General features: G+C 36.9%; 1 protein-coding gene across 1 annotated transcript in view; it reads right to left on the bottom strand.

Moving 5' to 3' along the window:
• Positions 1-264: 264 nt before the first annotated feature.
• USH1C (USH1 protein network component harmonin) overlaps positions 265-16,748 on the bottom strand; it is a 38,560-nt gene continuing 22,076 nt past the window's right edge. The window contains exons 16-26 of the mRNA XM_088533819.1: positions 16,396-16,548; positions 15,765-15,881; positions 14,174-14,416; positions 12,127-12,183; positions 10,603-10,722; positions 5,396-5,437; positions 5,033-5,086; positions 4,565-4,664; positions 3,113-3,222; positions 2,334-2,389; positions 265-602 (exon numbers count right to left, since the gene is read on the bottom strand). Coding sequence (XP_088389945.1) covers positions 590-602; positions 2,334-2,389; positions 3,113-3,222; positions 4,565-4,664; positions 5,033-5,086; positions 5,396-5,437; positions 10,603-10,722; positions 12,127-12,183; positions 14,174-14,416; positions 15,765-15,881; positions 16,396-16,548 — 1,065 coding nt within the window. The 3' untranslated portion in view covers positions 265-589. The remainder of the gene's footprint in view (positions 603-2,333; positions 2,390-3,112; positions 3,223-4,564; positions 4,665-5,032; positions 5,087-5,395; positions 5,438-10,602; positions 10,723-12,126; positions 12,184-14,173; positions 14,417-15,764; positions 15,882-16,395; positions 16,549-16,748) is intronic.

The following is a 16,748-nucleotide window of genomic DNA, read 5'->3' as shown; positions in this document are numbered from 1 at the left end:
GCTAGCAGAAAAGATCCCTCATACAACATAAGCATCACCAAAAATACTAGCATACACACAACATATGGGCAACAGAATCAAACGTTACAGCCCTACAGAAAGAAAAGGTAGAGCAGAAGCTATCCATATGCATTCCAATTTCCCCGTGCAAAAATACTACATATATAGTAAAAATATAATCCTTTGCCACCCAAGCTAGGCTGTAAACACGTAATCACAAATGTTGTATAGGGAACATATGCATTCAATCTACTTTTGTCATTCAGGTGTTCAATCCTAAGAAAATGGGAAGATAGTTTGCAAAATTTGGCCCTCCAAAATGGAGGAAAATTTTGACTTCTCATAGACCAAAGGCAATTTATTGGCAGACTCTGTCAATGGTCTCAATCTATTGCTGTATGTAGAAAGATTTGCAGTTACTCAAACTATCTGAAGAAGCTAAAGTCTCTAGTTCAATTTTTCAGATCTGATTGTTCATATTCCTTTCAAACAAAGACGGATTCTGCACAGCTACTGGTTTGAATAATTTATAGAGTAGCAGGGTTCCACAGTGAAAAGGCTTCATTTTTCCAGTGTGGCCTTCTTGATTTTAAAAAAAAGTCCTGACAAAAACAAAACAAAAAAAGAAATAGCTGCAGTTAGCTGTAGCATAATTTTTTGTATTTTGTTTGTCTTTCTGGTAAGTACAGTTTTGCTGTCAAGTTAACTGTTAGTAACTGTTAATTTTATATAACTAGATCTCAGCTGGCTTGTTTTGATATATACTAGAAGTAACAATTGAGAAGACCATGAATGCTTCTAGAAACAATCTCACCTGTCTTTTCTACGTATCTATGACTGTACTTACAGAAATGACATCAGATAGAAAGTATACATGTTAAACTGAGTTTGTGAAACAAGGATAATTTTGGGACAAACTCAAAATATAGTGACAAATTAATACAGACCAATTGCAGTGAAAAACAAAAGGACATGAATATTTGTTTACATGCATACTGCAATGTAATCCAAATGGAAACTTGTTCTTTGGACAAGCCTTATGAAGCAATTTTCTTCACAAGCCACAGCAGTGGTCCTCAGATAAGGGAAAAAAAAGAACAAAGAGCTTGTCTAGGCAGGGCCTATTTGTAGTTAGGTGGATGATGAACCAATTCTCTAGAGGACCTCCAGGGGACATTATGAAGTGTAAACTAAATATTAAATTTCATTAGGACAGACGTGGCAAAAGCCCAAAGAACACTCGAACATGCCAGGAACAAAAGCAAACGGAGGCATGCAGCACACAGGCAAACACATGCTGGAAAATAACACAGCCTCACAATGGACAGACATGTTAACCCAGGTCTGGCTATTCACCATGAGGGAACACTGCAGTGGCTACAGCTGCAGGAGATACCCTTGTCTGTACACAGGTGCACTGCCTTCAAAAACCTTTCTGTGTGTGTTGGGACTGACTGTTGATGAGGGAATAGTACGGCTAAATATACAGAATATGAAAACACAAATAACAATGAAAGTTATTTCCTTGTTTGTCAGCTTATGTACAGGTATTAAACACAATTTTATAGCAATCTGCAGTTAGTGTTAGTCAGGAGAACTATAGTGATTCAGAACAGCTAATAACCTAGCATTCTGCATAGAAGTAAAGTCCATGTTAGCAGGGACTACAAGCTTCCCTCCACCATTTTACTTTGCAGTAAGGGTATTTCAAATCTTTGCCTTCAGTCAAGTTAGAAAACAAAGGCCTGGCCTTGGAAAGCTACTTATATCAGCTTGATACATCTATCAAACTTAAAGTCACAGATTCTTCTGTTTCACACCTACGCTGATTATCTCTAAAAGGAGGAGTCTTCCAGAATGTCACAAATTGCAAAGATACCTGAACCACTTAGTCCTTTTGAAAATGTTGCAGTCAGTTTGGTTTAGACAAACATAATAACTGTGATTTAACAATAACAAAACATAGAATTAAATCTGTGGATATAATGAAGAATGTTTGTAGCCATTTATTTCCCCAAATTATGATCCATGGGACCACAGTAAATGATCCAGACTTGAAAAAAAGCAATTTCTCCAAAAATGGCCTCAGACTAAAAACTGAAAATAAGAACGTGTGGCCACATCCAACCAATTTTGAGATTTGCCATTTCAAAGAGTCTGGGAACCACTGCTGTACTGCATGAGAGCTAATTAAACAGCCTCATGATGCACAAGGTTGTGTAGTCAACAGTAAATATCTTAAGCTTTATCTGTCTGATAAAGGAAAACAGTACAGATTACTGTTACTAGCCATTTAATCTCCGATTAATAAGAAAGAAAGTTTATGTACTTACATTTCATCATCATATTCTTTTGGAGGTGACACTGCAATAACTAAGTCAATCCAATCCTGCAACAGAAACGCACAGATAAATGTGTGCTGCTAAATACAGCTCTCTGCGGAAGTTATTGCATGAGATAAAGAACCAGAAAGGTAATCTAGCCCCATAGAAGTGCAGGCAGCAGCAGAAAGATTTCTTTCAAACAGGAACGTTGTTTTAACATTCAGCTGCTAGATCTGCATTCTTAAGTTAAATAAAAATCTACTCACTTTACAGCAAGCTTTTAAAATCATAATTTTAAAAAGAACATCCTGTATTTGCAATAATTTCCAGTTTAGGATTTACTTCTTTCCGACTGAGTGATTAATACATTTCTTGCAGAGAAAATGCTCATGTAGCTGAAGTGCAATGTTATTTGTACACTATTTCTCAAGGATTATATAAACTAAAATGTTATCATAGAGTTCCTAGAAGCTTCCAAATCATTTTTAATATTAGAGAGATGGATATTCCACAGATGAATATACTATAAACACTCAAGAAGTAATGTCTCTAAGTAAAAATCTTGACACATGGGTAAACATCATCAACTTTCAAAGTGAATTATGGGCCTGATTTTCAGAGTTGCTATATACCGATATCTTTTAAACACATCAGCTCACTTCAGTGATACATGGCACTTTTAATCTCTGCAGCCTTATTTGTATTGATGTGGCAAAATGTCATGAAACAAAAATACACATCATCCTAGAATTGTCGGCAGAATGGAAAAAATATGCCCAGCTACTTACCCCTCCCATGTTCCAAGCTTTTGCTAGGGTTGCCTGTGCTTCTGCCAGCGTGTCATCAACTAAAATCTTGCCATTTATAGCTAGTATTTCGTCCCCTTTCACTATGCCTCCTGGTGAAAGACAAACAGTACTAAGTAAATTAATTTCAGCAACAGTTTTCTCTGTCCCATATCTATTAAGTACTCACTACTACACAGTACTAAACACTACGGTGAAAAGCAGCTTCACTAGATGCCTGGGTTTATGCTAGAAGTTGACATGGATGAGATGGTTTGCTATAGGAAAAAGAAAAATGAAGTTTTAGGTATGCAAGAGACAACAATCTTATTGATCATGACCCACAAGACACTTGTTCAATGAGATTTTCTGAAGCAGCAGTTTGTTGATGTAACCATCAATACAACTTATAAATGCTGGTTGGTTGTAGGCTGTTACTACCATGAAAATGGCAGCATTGCTTAAACGACTTAGTGTATGATTGGTTTTGTCATGGGTTTGCCAGAGTGTCATGCCTCTGCAAAAGCATGCACAATGTTTAGTCCTTGCAGTGTTTAGTGACTTGCTAATCTAGAATGAAGCACAACCAGAGATCTGGGACTGGATTTGAAGATACGAGAATGAAGATTACAAAGGGGCAGCCTTAGTAATAAATAAATAAATAAATTTATTTTTTTAAAAAAGTCACAATAGGGCAAGAGTCGAAGTGGAACAAGGCACGTGGGCCTGAAAGGTTTTCACAGTAAGAGTGACGTGAACTTAGCAGTAGGTCTAGTTAAGGTTAAAGGAGATGCTGTCCAATCCAGCTACCTGTTGGTATCAGGATACCTCAAGGAAAAGGTGAGAGGGCCTGGGCTCCCTGGAAGAAGGCCTGGATGCATTGGGATGCCTATATGTTATCATGGCTTCCAGAGAGGTAAGCCTTAAGTCTGAAGACTCTGGCCTTTAGTGGGATTTTGGAAGTGGGGTCAAATGTTTTACAGAACAAATTACTTCTAGAAGCAGCAATAAAAACAAAACTAAGCAGTGTAGTGTGGCTATGGCATGGTTAACTGCTTTGCACATTTGCATCCAACAAATATGATTGTTTAGAAATTGTGAGATAATGGAGACCAGATTCTGCTTTCCTCAGTTAACTGACTCTCTCATAGAGTCAGTAACTTTTTGATGCCAGAGTGGACAAGAAGTATTTTTCAAGAGACCAGCACTACATTTTTGGGCCATATTACGGAAACCTTTGCTGTTGTAAGAAATATAGCAGCTATGACTATTTAAACACCATTTTATACAGTTTGCATAGTTTATTAATGTAAACAGCCTTCAAATCTTTGGCCTCACTCTGAGTGCTCTTACAGCAGAGATGGCCCCTGCCTCTCAGTAGCAACCACAGAACAACTGTCAGCCAGGATGAGAAGCCACATTCCTGTAGCATTCAAACCCACCACAGTCACTCACCATGTTTGTCTGCAGCACCACCCTCATAGATGGCAGACACGACTATCTTTCCAATTGGAGAATCAATCCCTCCTTCAACTGCAAGGTCGAGTGATCCTTCCTATTAAAGAGGGGGAACTGTTCTAAAGAGCTGTTAACAGTTCTTACCATCACAGGAAGCTTGGCTTCTTCCCAGAAAAAAAGAGGGCTCTACAAGAAAAGCAAAGCACAGCAAAGCAGTTCTTTTTTTTCCCAGTGTTTCAATAGTTAGCAGAAGGAAATGGCCACATTTTTACATTATGGTAATAAAAACAGTCAGCAATATGATGAAGTCATCTTGCTTATTCCAAACTCTTGTCCTTTATTGCAAAACAACTCCAGTACTACAAGACAGTTTAGAAATAGTGCATCACGCTCTGCTATAGCTCAGAAAAAGGCAGTACTTACCCAAATCCTCTAAATATCTTTAGCCAATAATATGATATTTACCTTTTTAATGCGTAATAGCCGTACATCTTTTCCCAAAATCTGCTCTGGTGTAAACTATGAAAAGACATCACGGTTAGTCACATCTACCTTGGAAACTGGAAGCATAAAACAGTTAAGCTCATGTACGCAGTTTACGAAGAAAATGGGACCTTTCTCTGCTCCAAAATAGAATTAGGGAGCAACTAGAATGCCAGAACATCTTTTCCTACAAGAAAACTCTGTTTCAATGTGACCAGAAAAGCAGCAAGCAAGCCCAAGCGAACCAACAAGCAAGAATCCTACTCCCTCCTCCCAGTTGTCAAAATCAAGGATGTGTTTTTTCCAGGGTATTTTGTATGAAACATACTTGAATTCTCTCCTTACCATTGAACATGGGTCAAAATCTTCCACATACTTCTGAAAGCCCTGAGAATAAAACAATGCTTGGTTATAAAAGCATCAGGCTCATGCGCACACTTAACAAACAAATCCCATTTCCTTTATTAGTGAGAGAACATACAACTCTGCAAGCTATGAAAGAAGGCCATAAATGGAAAAAAAGCAGAGAGAGGTAGCAGATAGTCCATCCTGACAGTCAGAAGATGTTTCAAAACCTTTTGAAAGACGAACAGTTAGAGCTGGTTGTACTGCGGAATGGGAGCCAGATCTCATCCTCATCACCAGCATTTCCAGCAACCAGACTGAAGGACTTCAGCACTACTGAAGGCCACCAGGCTGCACCAGCAAACCTGCAGAGGTAGAAGGGTTGTGCCCATTTCTCTGTGTGTTCATTACCCGGAGCATGCAGCGCTGGGGCTGATACCTCCTCCATGGATGGGCAACCATGACTCTCAGGCCTGCTGATTATTAAAGCATAAATCCCACCTTTCTCGGAGGCTCCCTCTCTCAACTTCCCTCTTGAGATCTGAAGGCCAACTTAAGCAAATAGTGTCATTTTCTGACTACAAAAGAAACAAAGACTCAAGAGAACTAAATCTCCAGGACATATGTGCAAGACTGTCATAAGTTTTTTCTTTTTTTTTTCCTTTTTCCTCACAGGTCAAAAGGTATTAAAAGCTTCTTTTTCTGGCAGAGGACAACAGGAGAACTTGTTTAGTCAAATGTTAGTTAAATGAGCAGCTAAATGAGCTTGGGTTGCATTTATCAACTGCTAACTTAAGGAACTAAATCTTAGGGTCATCAATGGGAAGTTGACCACTGATTTTAGTGAGAGAAAAATATATAACAAAACAAAAAATAACATGCATTTAAAGCATACTAATATTCCACTTGTATTAAAACTGCAAGACAGTTATTTTACAGTAACAGTCAGGTAAACAACCAGTAGCTTGAAGAAGTGTATCTGTATTTGACCTTAGGAATCATGGCTGAAGCAACATAGATGATCTGGGAGCAAAAAACTTAGAGCAAAGAATCCTAATCTCAGCCAAGTCACTAATTCATTAAGTAATCTAAAGCATGTCGTTGAACTCCTTGTCCCAGGTTGCCCTCATGAAAAACAGATGTTGCCCTTGAAGAAAGTTTTCCTGGGAAAATAATTTTCAAACAGAGGAAAAAAATTCCCACTCCACACGTACAACAAAATACCTGCCAACAAAAAAAAAATTACACAGCCTGCAGATAGGCATACAAGTATGGCCAAGATACGAGGAAGACTTCTTCTGCAGTGTAATAAATCTTCCAGAAATGGGTATGTCTAATTCACAGAGAAGTCAAACAGAACATATATTTCCCAAAAGAACAACCCACTGAACTCAGAACAGTCAAGCAAAGAAAAGGAAAGGAAAGCTTCACTATCTTGGTGATTCAAAGTTTGAGAGAAAAAAGCAATAGAAGTAGTATTATGACAGAAAAATCATGCACAGTTAGGAGGAAACACTATATGAATAAGTGTTTTCCATCCTCGCTTCCTCAGATTTCCTACTAACAACTATGCTATGATAATAACTCTATTTATTGAAATAATAAAATGTTTTATTAGTGAAAGCATTCTAACTGGAAAGTAAAAAGAAACATGAATATTAAAAGAACAAACTTGCTCAATACCAGATTGAAGTTCAACTAATCTTAAATATTTTACTAAACAGGTAAGTAGCTACCAAAGATTCATCCTGAAGTGTTTACTATCCTCTCATTCCTCATCTGCCTAGGCTGATGAATGGAAGTCACAGGCACACTTTAAGGGGACTAGCAGTTTTCATGCACTAGGTCTGCATTGCACTCTGTTTTAGAAGTTGAACAGCACAGAAAGGAAGAAAAGTTTATAAGTGACCACACAAAACAGGGAATGTGTTATTTTACTTGTTTTTTGTTAGATCTAAATGATGAATTGTAAACCACCATCCTTTTAAACATCTCTTGTGGCTGCAAAAGAAAGAAAATTGCCAAAACCGGTATTAACTTTTCTCTGTAAACAAGTATCACAAATAATCTCATTGCTTTGTCACTCTTAAAAGGCTTGAATCATGCTAACAGTTGTTGGTGCTCATTCCCTACACGATTTCAAAATGGGAGAACACACATAGTGAGATGGAACTAAATATAAAAAGGAAGGAATTCTAGAGAAACTACAAAAATAAAGCACGTTTCCATACCACAAAATTTCTTAAAAACATTTTCCATAACTCATCTATCCTCTCCTCTGTTTATATAAAACTGTGCTGGAGTTTCTGCTGTGACATTTCTGACCAAATCTTTAAAAATAAACAAACAAAAAGTCAAAACCCACAGACAAAAAGCTGGATCAGCATTTCCCAAAATATTCAAAACTGATGATAAACATACATTATACACTTAAGATTTTCTATTCTGTGAGGGATTCCCTGTGTAGAAGGGTGAATTTCATCATAAAACTTATTTGAGTCTTATGAAACAAGAATATCTTCCTGCATACTGAACTATGGTGGTTACACTTTCCAACTAAATTTCCACTAATCAAGTGATTTTCTATCAGTTTCACTCTGATTCCTCTGAAAGGCCTGTGTTCATACCTTCCTTCAGAAAAAAAATCTATCTGTTCCTGAGTTGACAACAGATGTGCAATTTGAGTGTGTATTCATACAAAGACTTAGGATGTTTTTGGCATAATTATTTTGGCAATAAGAAATTATATTTCTAAACACCACAGACCTCATCTTCCTCTATAGTATCTAAATACCTTTCTCAGATTCCCTGAGTCCTGCTAGATCAAGTCTCAAATCTTGCAAATGAGAAGAAAGTTTAAATATTTATTCTTCCCTTCTGAAATGCTGCATCCAAACACAAAGGAGTGGGGAAAGGAAATCTTAAGCAGCAGCAAATGCATCAAAGCCTTTTATCTCAAACGCCCTGTTGCACAAGTTAGGTGAGATGGAATGGCCCAGTACTTACATTGGTTTTGCCTCTGAAAACTCTACCACTAAATCACAGAAATCCTCTCCTGTTATCTGGGCCAAAACTTAAATAGCTTTGCCACAAGTGTGTTCCAGTTCATGCTCTAATACAGCACAGATATGTGGTTGACACTGATTTTTGACCCAAAACAGCCCTAGCATTTGAGGCCATGCTCAAAATTTAACTTTTACATGAAATCAAATTATTATTAATGTTATTATTATTTAAACACATTTATGGAAAAAAGCAGCCTGTATGTCTATTTAGTTTGCACTGACATTTTCATTCTTAAGTAAAAAAAGTTGCCTCCTCTTCTTTACGTTATTTCAGTATCCATGCAAGTCCCACTGCATGCACTACTATGACTTAGTTTGTAACCAGGATGAATAAGCCTTACTGCATTAAGTCATAAAAGGAAGGAGTTAAAAGAGTTAACAAAACCAGTTTCCAGAGTAATGTTTTTCTTCTAAATTGTATCAGAATATTACTTCCCCCAAATTATGAACTTTCAACTAACATAATGAAGTTTGGGAAAGAGGATGATTGATTTCTGAAACAGCAGTCTGTGGTTTGGAAAATGTGCACACAGGCATAACAAACCATGAGAAATCTCCCTATGGGGGTAGCTCTCCACAATTCTTACAATTAATTGTAAGCAGGAAGCTAAAATAAACTAAGCAACATTTTCAGCCTTGTACCAGGACTGCTTAATCACATATAAGCAACCTACCTATATAGGTATTCTCAGTTTTTCAAACTATTTTAGGTTTGCATCAGATACCTATTTTCAAGAATTGATAATATTAAGTGTACATTATGGATTTTACTCTTTTCATTCCTCCTCTAATGATTGTAAAATGGCTCTGTGTTTCTAAATTACTGGATACAATCGAAATAAAAACACCATGCATCCAACTGAAGGAAATACTGAAGAGAACTGAAGGAAAGGTTCTTGTACTTATTTTTAGCTCATATACCTGCCTTCTCTTGAGAAAGCAGGAATTAACCTTAATTTGTAAAAGCTGTTTTCCATTCTCATCTGAACCCATTTATAATAGAGTTCTGTGGTAAAATTGGTGAATATGTATCTTTTGAATTTGTCCAAACTGCAACTAGGAAAATAAAGGAACAAAAGCATCTAAATTATTAAAATAAAAAATGATGAATAATCCATTCCAATAATGAAAGGTAGTTACAGATACAGTGTACATCATTTTCTCTGAGATACATCAGACAAGATAGCAAATAAATGAAATATACACGTAACACTTTTGATGACTACCTGTGAAAACATATGACTAAATGTGACAACATGCTCATATTTCGCAATACACCACCTCTGTTATGTATATGTGTATATATGTGCATGTCCACACATATATGAACACACACCTCTAATTGTAACAATATAAGTCACAGTTACCATCAAGAACAAATGCTACTAAGTGGACCATCGGTTATCCTAGATGAATTTTCAGGGCTGCCATTTGGGAATTATCAGTTAAACTGGAAAAATTTCTACCTTTTCAAACAGACACGGCTCATTACCTTCCATATAACACAGTTCCCAAATGTGCTACAGTATTTGGTCCAAAAATATTTAGTCTAAGACTTTTCCTTCATTTACATTTGAAGCAGATGTGAAGAAAATATGATAAAGATTTTGACCCTATTCAACTTTGAAAGAACACGACATGACTATTACATAGGAGGCAAAGACATTAACAAAAAAAAAGAGTTTTTCTTTGGAAATGCAAGAATGGAATATGCATATCTCTATGTATCTATATATGTATTTCAAGTATGTTTGTGACTACTTGCAAAGGAAAGATACAGCATAATTAACTTTTTACTATTTCAATTCTGGTAAGTGCAAAATTTGCAAAAATACAAATCAGCTTGAATGAAGGAAAAATAAGATCTACAGAGTCTAAAGCTCTATGCTTCTCTGGAAGTGCATACCTCAGTACAAAGATTTAGGCTAAGAGTGACTTTTAGACCATGAAAACTTTTCTTATACTTTTTATACATTATATTTTTTATACTTTATACTTCTATACTTAGCATCAGTGATCAGTTGAAAAATCTGCGTAGATTTTAGTTAGCAGAAGTCAAGAGGAGCACTGATTGTTTGACAAGTCAACAAGAACAAATCCTGCAGTATTGCAGCACTCAAGAAAAGAATATAAGCAGCTTACCAGGGCCTCTGATTTGATTGTTGGCCTGACCATTAGGTTTGGGTCAGGTTGCAGCATGACTGGTTTAGAGACTATTGGTACCCCTGGATGTCGTTGGGTAGGTGGACTTGGAGCAAATTGCTATGGGGGTTAATTTGAGAAAGTTACAATGCACCATTTATTTTTTTCACAAAAACATTATTTCATCAAGAAGACCTAATATCAATTGTTTACCGACATCAATTTATTACCACTAATACAACAAGATACCTTCAGAAGTAATTTAACTCAATGTCCTACAAAGTTAAACCAAAACATAATTTCTCCTGCACCCAGATAGTGATTTTTCTTCCTTCCCTTAAAATTCCTCCACTAACAAGATTATGGAAATTCTCATCCCTGCTTTTGGCATTAATCCCATAAAGGCAATGAACTGAGTAAGAAACTACAAAAAAATGCTGGGATTTGAGTGTAAGAACATAGTGAACCTGAAATGAAATTTTAATCAATGTTTAACCAAGTGGTTAAACAATTTTTAAAGTAATTCCCCAGCACTACAGTTCTTAGCATTCTACACAAAGTATTTCAACGCAACTTACCCTGATTTAGCAACAGACACAAATAACTTCCCCTAGCTCTACAAAATACAGCAGATATCCAGAGGCATATAAGAGCCTAGCATGTCTAGCATGTATTAAACTGATTCTACATTTCTTATTCAGTCAAAACTCCCACAGTTTTTTCAAGCATGCAAGGAAAGAGTTCAGAACTGAGTCCTATGTGTTTAGCTTCTAACTCAGCTCCAGCAGCTCCCAGAACGCTCTTGCTGATGTTTCTCATAGGAACTGTGATGTATTCCAGATATCGTTCATATTGTACAAGCTGTATCTTTGGAAATCATTTGAATTGCTGCCAGTAAATTGGTTAAGCCACCTTTTTTTTTGCTCTCTAAATTAAAAAAAAAGTTTGGAATCAGATTTTTGAAAGTCCCTATGAAAAAACACACATTGTTTTCCCCCACAAAATATCTTGCAAACTTTCTGATCTCAGAAGTATCTGAAGATTCACAGATGTTAACCTGTTAAAGCTGCACTGGAAATGGATCATTTCCCATATAGTTGCACACTTTAGAGAGAGGCTTCTCTAGAGCACCTCAGAGTAGGGAAAATCTGGTCATTCTTGAATAAAAAACAGTGCTAACAGTGGTCAGACAAATTATTCTTATCAGAATGGTTTGGCTCCTTCATGTTTAAAATATTCTTTAGTCCTAGCTCTATCTGCCTTGATGGAAGAACCAAATACATGTTCTGAAACACCCAGGCTTCACATGGAATATGCAAACTTGAATTTAAAATACTCCTGAAAGATTAAATAATGACTGTGATATTACACATCTTGTAACACAGTGATGAACTCTGCATACAAATATATGCACTGAATTTTAAATAAATTAGTCATGCAAAAAGATCCATGACATTTCCTTGACATTAGCGTTACACAGAAAGTTCATAAAACTACATTAATTATTAACTGTACAGGACATACCAGTGGATTGCTTGACACAGAAGATACTTTGCCAACATGGGAGGTGTTTCTTACAACCTAAACAATAACAGATTCAGTACCATGTTCAGCTAGTAATCAATTTGAGAAATAGATCAATTCATACCAGATACTTCCACAGCAAAAAATATATTTGACATGAAATTTCATTCCTTTCATCAGGTGTCTTTTAGTATTGAATTTGAAATTAAATAATCTGGGGGGAAAGTTACCAATATTGATAAGATTTGCTATTTTGAGTAATAGTGAATTGTTGTGGCACAACAATGGTAATTCTTCACTATTTCCAGCTTTGGCAGGCATAAACACAAGATCTTTTGTCGCTAAAGACAAATAAGCAGTTCCTGTTTATACATGGTATTAAAAAGAGACCTTAAGAAAAAAAAACAGCCAGGAGGGATTGTCCAGCTTCTGATTTTTCTTCCTTGGCTCATATCACATTGGAAACATGGTGTTATCTGCTTATAAACAAAGCATTCAAAGCATTTTTGGTTCAGTATTAATATTTTATTAAGAGTTTGTTCTTTCCTCATATCTACTGCTTATTATCTTCAGGGACAATTGCCTTAAAACTTTTGAAAATTAGGTTATTTTTTGGTAGCCTGATTTATTTTCTTATTTATTGTTGACCCATATCTCTAACATAACCTGTCAGTGAAAACTACCAGAAACATAGAGAGGAATAAGTGGACTTGGGGTCTCATCCAATATGTTAGTTTTAAATTATTTACCCCATATGAATATTCTCTATTAGCAGTAGGAGAATATGCTTCTCCTCTGAATACTGATGTTTTTTTACACTTGTATATCACTTAAAAATAATTATTTTTATTTTTGTCACCTACCTGGGAACTTGTCATCTGTAAGAATATATAACTGACACTTCATTTTAGTGTATCTATCATATTTTGGACACTTCAAACATGTACAACACATCGATGCAGCACTATCAGAAATGTACTTAAGTTTATAAAAAATAAAAGATTCATAGTTTACACTATGGCAACCACTCAAATAGAAATAATCTGTCAGGTGCTATTAAGAAATGATTAATCGCCATCACCTGCCCCACTGCAGCTGACATCACACAAAAGCAAAGCCCATTATTTCCAAGTAAACATGCAGAAAAATGAAATAATAAAAAAAATAGTTAAACAATCCATGCAGAAAAGATTGTGGGAGAGAAATGACTATATAGGAGCCTCTTCAACTGTTTGAAACAAACATGAGAATCTTCTGTCACAAAAACTGAAATAGGAGAAGGTTATTGTACTTCCTAGCAAACAAAGAGTCACTATGATGCACCTGGCATTTCTGTCCTAAAATAATGAGATTCTGCACAAAATTTCTTATATTGCCCCTCTTTTGGACTGAGACTGTCATAAGAAGAAAGTCAGAATGCTGTCTCAAAAGAGAAAAAAAAAAAAACTTCTTTTGTCTTCTTTTGTTTACAACAAGATTAGTACACTTGATTTGCAGAGATGTTAGTGACTTTTGTTCATTTGAAAATGCTGATATTTTCTGCTGTATTAAGATTTTAAAAGTTTCCAAGCTTCTGATTTCAAGGCCAATTTTCTTTATCCACTGTTGTCCTCTAATAAGTCAATTTGATGACTCGTTTAAACACTTCGCAATAGTGGTTTTCACCACAGATATTTTCTTCTCAAATCTAACTCAGTAACCCTGCCACTACTTTGTAAATATTATGCAGGTTTGCCACATGTCCAGTGGACTAGTCCCAATTTTATTTTTAACAAATATACCTTGCATCTGATACTTGCATGTTGTGGGTTGGCAAACACATGCAGTGAGGACAAAGGAAAATCCACGGCCTTCATAAAGAAGAAATAAATTAAAACTACTTATGGAACTGCATTCACTACCATGCAACATAATGAAAACGGCTCATTCCTTCATCCAATGCTGTGTGTGACAGACAAATGGGCAGATGCAGCAGATGAAGTGGGTGATGGAGCAGAAGAGGCAAGCCAGGGGAACACACATGCATCCAAAGAGACCACGGGGTCACCTGGGAAGTTGGTGAGACTGACGGGGTTGGCCCTCTTGAAAGTGGAGCATTAGACGCAGAGAGCAAATGAGCTGAGGATGCTGGAGTAACAGAGGGTGGCGGAGGCGGCACCACGCGCGGTTTAGGCTTATCGACTTCGTCTAAGTTAACGTCATCAAGATCCGTGGTATGAAGCTGCAGGCCACCAGCAAACTGCCGCACTGACGTGGCAGGAGGAGAAGCAGAAGGGCGTCCACCTGCCAACTACGCGCAAAGAACAGAGATTTGCCTTACTTCATCTGCCTGCAACAGGCCGCAGATCACAGACTTCCCTCAAAGGAGGCAGTGAGGAGGATGGTGCTGGCCTCTTTTCAGTGGTGACCACTGATAGGACTAGAGGAAACAGACAGAAACTAAAGCATCAAAAGTTCCACAGGAACTTAAGGAAAATTTTCTTAAAAGTGAGGGTGACAGAGCACTGGAACAGGCTGCCCAGAGAGGTTGTGGAGTCTCCTTCTCTGGAGATCTTCAAAATTCGCTTGGACGCAGTCCTGTGCCACGTGCTCTAGGTGACCCTGCGCGGACTAGATGACCTCTAGAGGTCCCTTCCAACCTTAAGCATTCTATGATTCTATGATTAATGAAAAATCATAGTACACTGTGCCACCTAACTGCTCCTGTGCTGAAAGCTCTTAGCTTCTCATCCACAGACCTATCTCCAAAAGTCTCTCCTCTCTCACTCCTGAAGATGACAGTTTGGGGAAGTTTTGTAGAAGAATTGAGGGAGGAGGTATAATACAGAGTACTTGTCTTGAAACAGAGCAAAGGTCTAGAAATACAACTTCCTTTTGCTTCTCAACAAATGGGACTAAGATATAGCAGAACAGAGCCAGGTCAAGTTAGGCAGTAAAAGAAAACTTGCCATAATCATTTCCTTGTCCTAGAGACCTCAAGGACTTGCACTAAAAAGTCACATGGTTCTAGCTTAAGGACAGGAAGAAGAGAAGACCAGCTGCTTTTTTCAGTGGTGCTCCACATTGACCTGAAGGAAATCCAAGAGAGAGCATTCCCCAAAGGTCTCCTCTGCAGTTGCAATTGCTCAGTGATCCCAGGGGAGTTCAATGGATTGCACTGTTCTCCTGGAAGCAGCTGTTCTTGGAAGACAGCCCAAGCAGCAGCATGGTGGGAAAGCTGCTCTCCACTTGTAGAGCCATCTGGCTCTAAGACTCAATCAGTGTCTGCAACTCCCTTCATCTGAGGCAATAACTAAAAACATCTTTGGGAGCTTATCATCCTCTTATCAATTATCAGTTGATATCAACTACCAAAGCTTATCAAATCTGTGCTCATAATCCAACTATATGGACACAATAAAAGCATTCAGTAATAGTGATGCCCTTATAAAATACCATCACCCCTCTTAAGTGTGTGGATATTAAAGATTGTTAGTTGTTGGCTACTGTCAGCTCTTTTCACCCTTTGGGAATGAAGCCTAAGAAAGAAACAAGACAAATGTTCCTCAATTCTGTCTTGAAAAAAACGTTACTTATAGATGTTAAAACTGGTGAGTTATTTGGAGATTGTATCTTACATAGAAACGCCAGAATTTTACCTCAGGAGACTCATTCTCCACAGAGGAAATCTGTTCTAACCGTGTCTGGCAAAGTCTTTCCACCCAATGCTGCACCTTTTCCGATTCCTCCAAGTCTTCTCGTTCTGTCTCAGACACCTTAACCATATCACCAATTTGTGAAAAAAAGGTTAAAGATACAGTTACAATACAAATAACTTGCAAAAGTTGGGGTGTCATTTCAGTTTTCAAATTATGCTTTTGGGAATGACTTCCTATTTTGCTGTCTTTCATATATTACTCACTAAACATAGATGCTCGTTAAATGTAGAGGGATCCTTGTTTGGGCAAAAGCCAATTATAAAAACAAGCAAACTTGGAAAAAGCAACAAAGAATGATTCTTTTAAGCTTCATTATCCTTTACATGATTAAACAAACTTCCTGCTAAGATACTTGCCCTGAAGATTCAGCTCACTCTCCTTAAAACACATAAATATCAAATAAAGTTTCTAAAAGAGTTCTAAAGATAATCTCTTTAATTTTTTCCAATACACTGTTCTAAACTGTTTGACTTGGCAAGGGTATACATGTATACTTTTAAAAAATATTTAAGCTACATCCTCAATTCAACAGCAAACATTATTTTGCATTTGATAGCAGAATACAACATACCTCTTGAACAAGACGATTAATTTTCAGTTGCTTTTCTTTTTCCAACATGCCTTCTTTCTCCTTGGCAAGTTTTTGTTCAAATTCCATTTCTTTTTTATTTTTCTTCTGTTCACACAGACTGTCACTTTTTGATTTCTTTCGTTCTTTCCCTTTCTGAGAATTTTTTTAAAGTTATTCAAACATTTACACCAGCTTAAAACATGGCAAACTTCAAGTTGGTACATGAGTACCTAACTTGGAAACTTAATTACAGTCTGTGTAAATATATAAGGATGGCCTTTTGAAAACAATTTTAAAAGACATTTCCTCAGCATTTTGCATTAGTCGCTCTTTTTTTTGGAGGCCTACAGAGC

The sequence above is a fragment of the Tinamus guttatus genome, unplaced genomic scaffold, assembly GCF_059628265.1.
Source record: "Tinamus guttatus ecotype Peru unplaced genomic scaffold, ASM5962826v1 Tinamus_guttatus_pri_ptg000524l, whole genome shotgun sequence".
Classification (NCBI taxonomy): Eukaryota; Metazoa; Chordata; class Aves; order Tinamiformes; family Tinamidae; genus Tinamus; species Tinamus guttatus.
The sequence above is the reverse complement of the archived record's forward strand: the minus strand, read 5'-3'. Positions and strand labels throughout refer to the sequence as shown.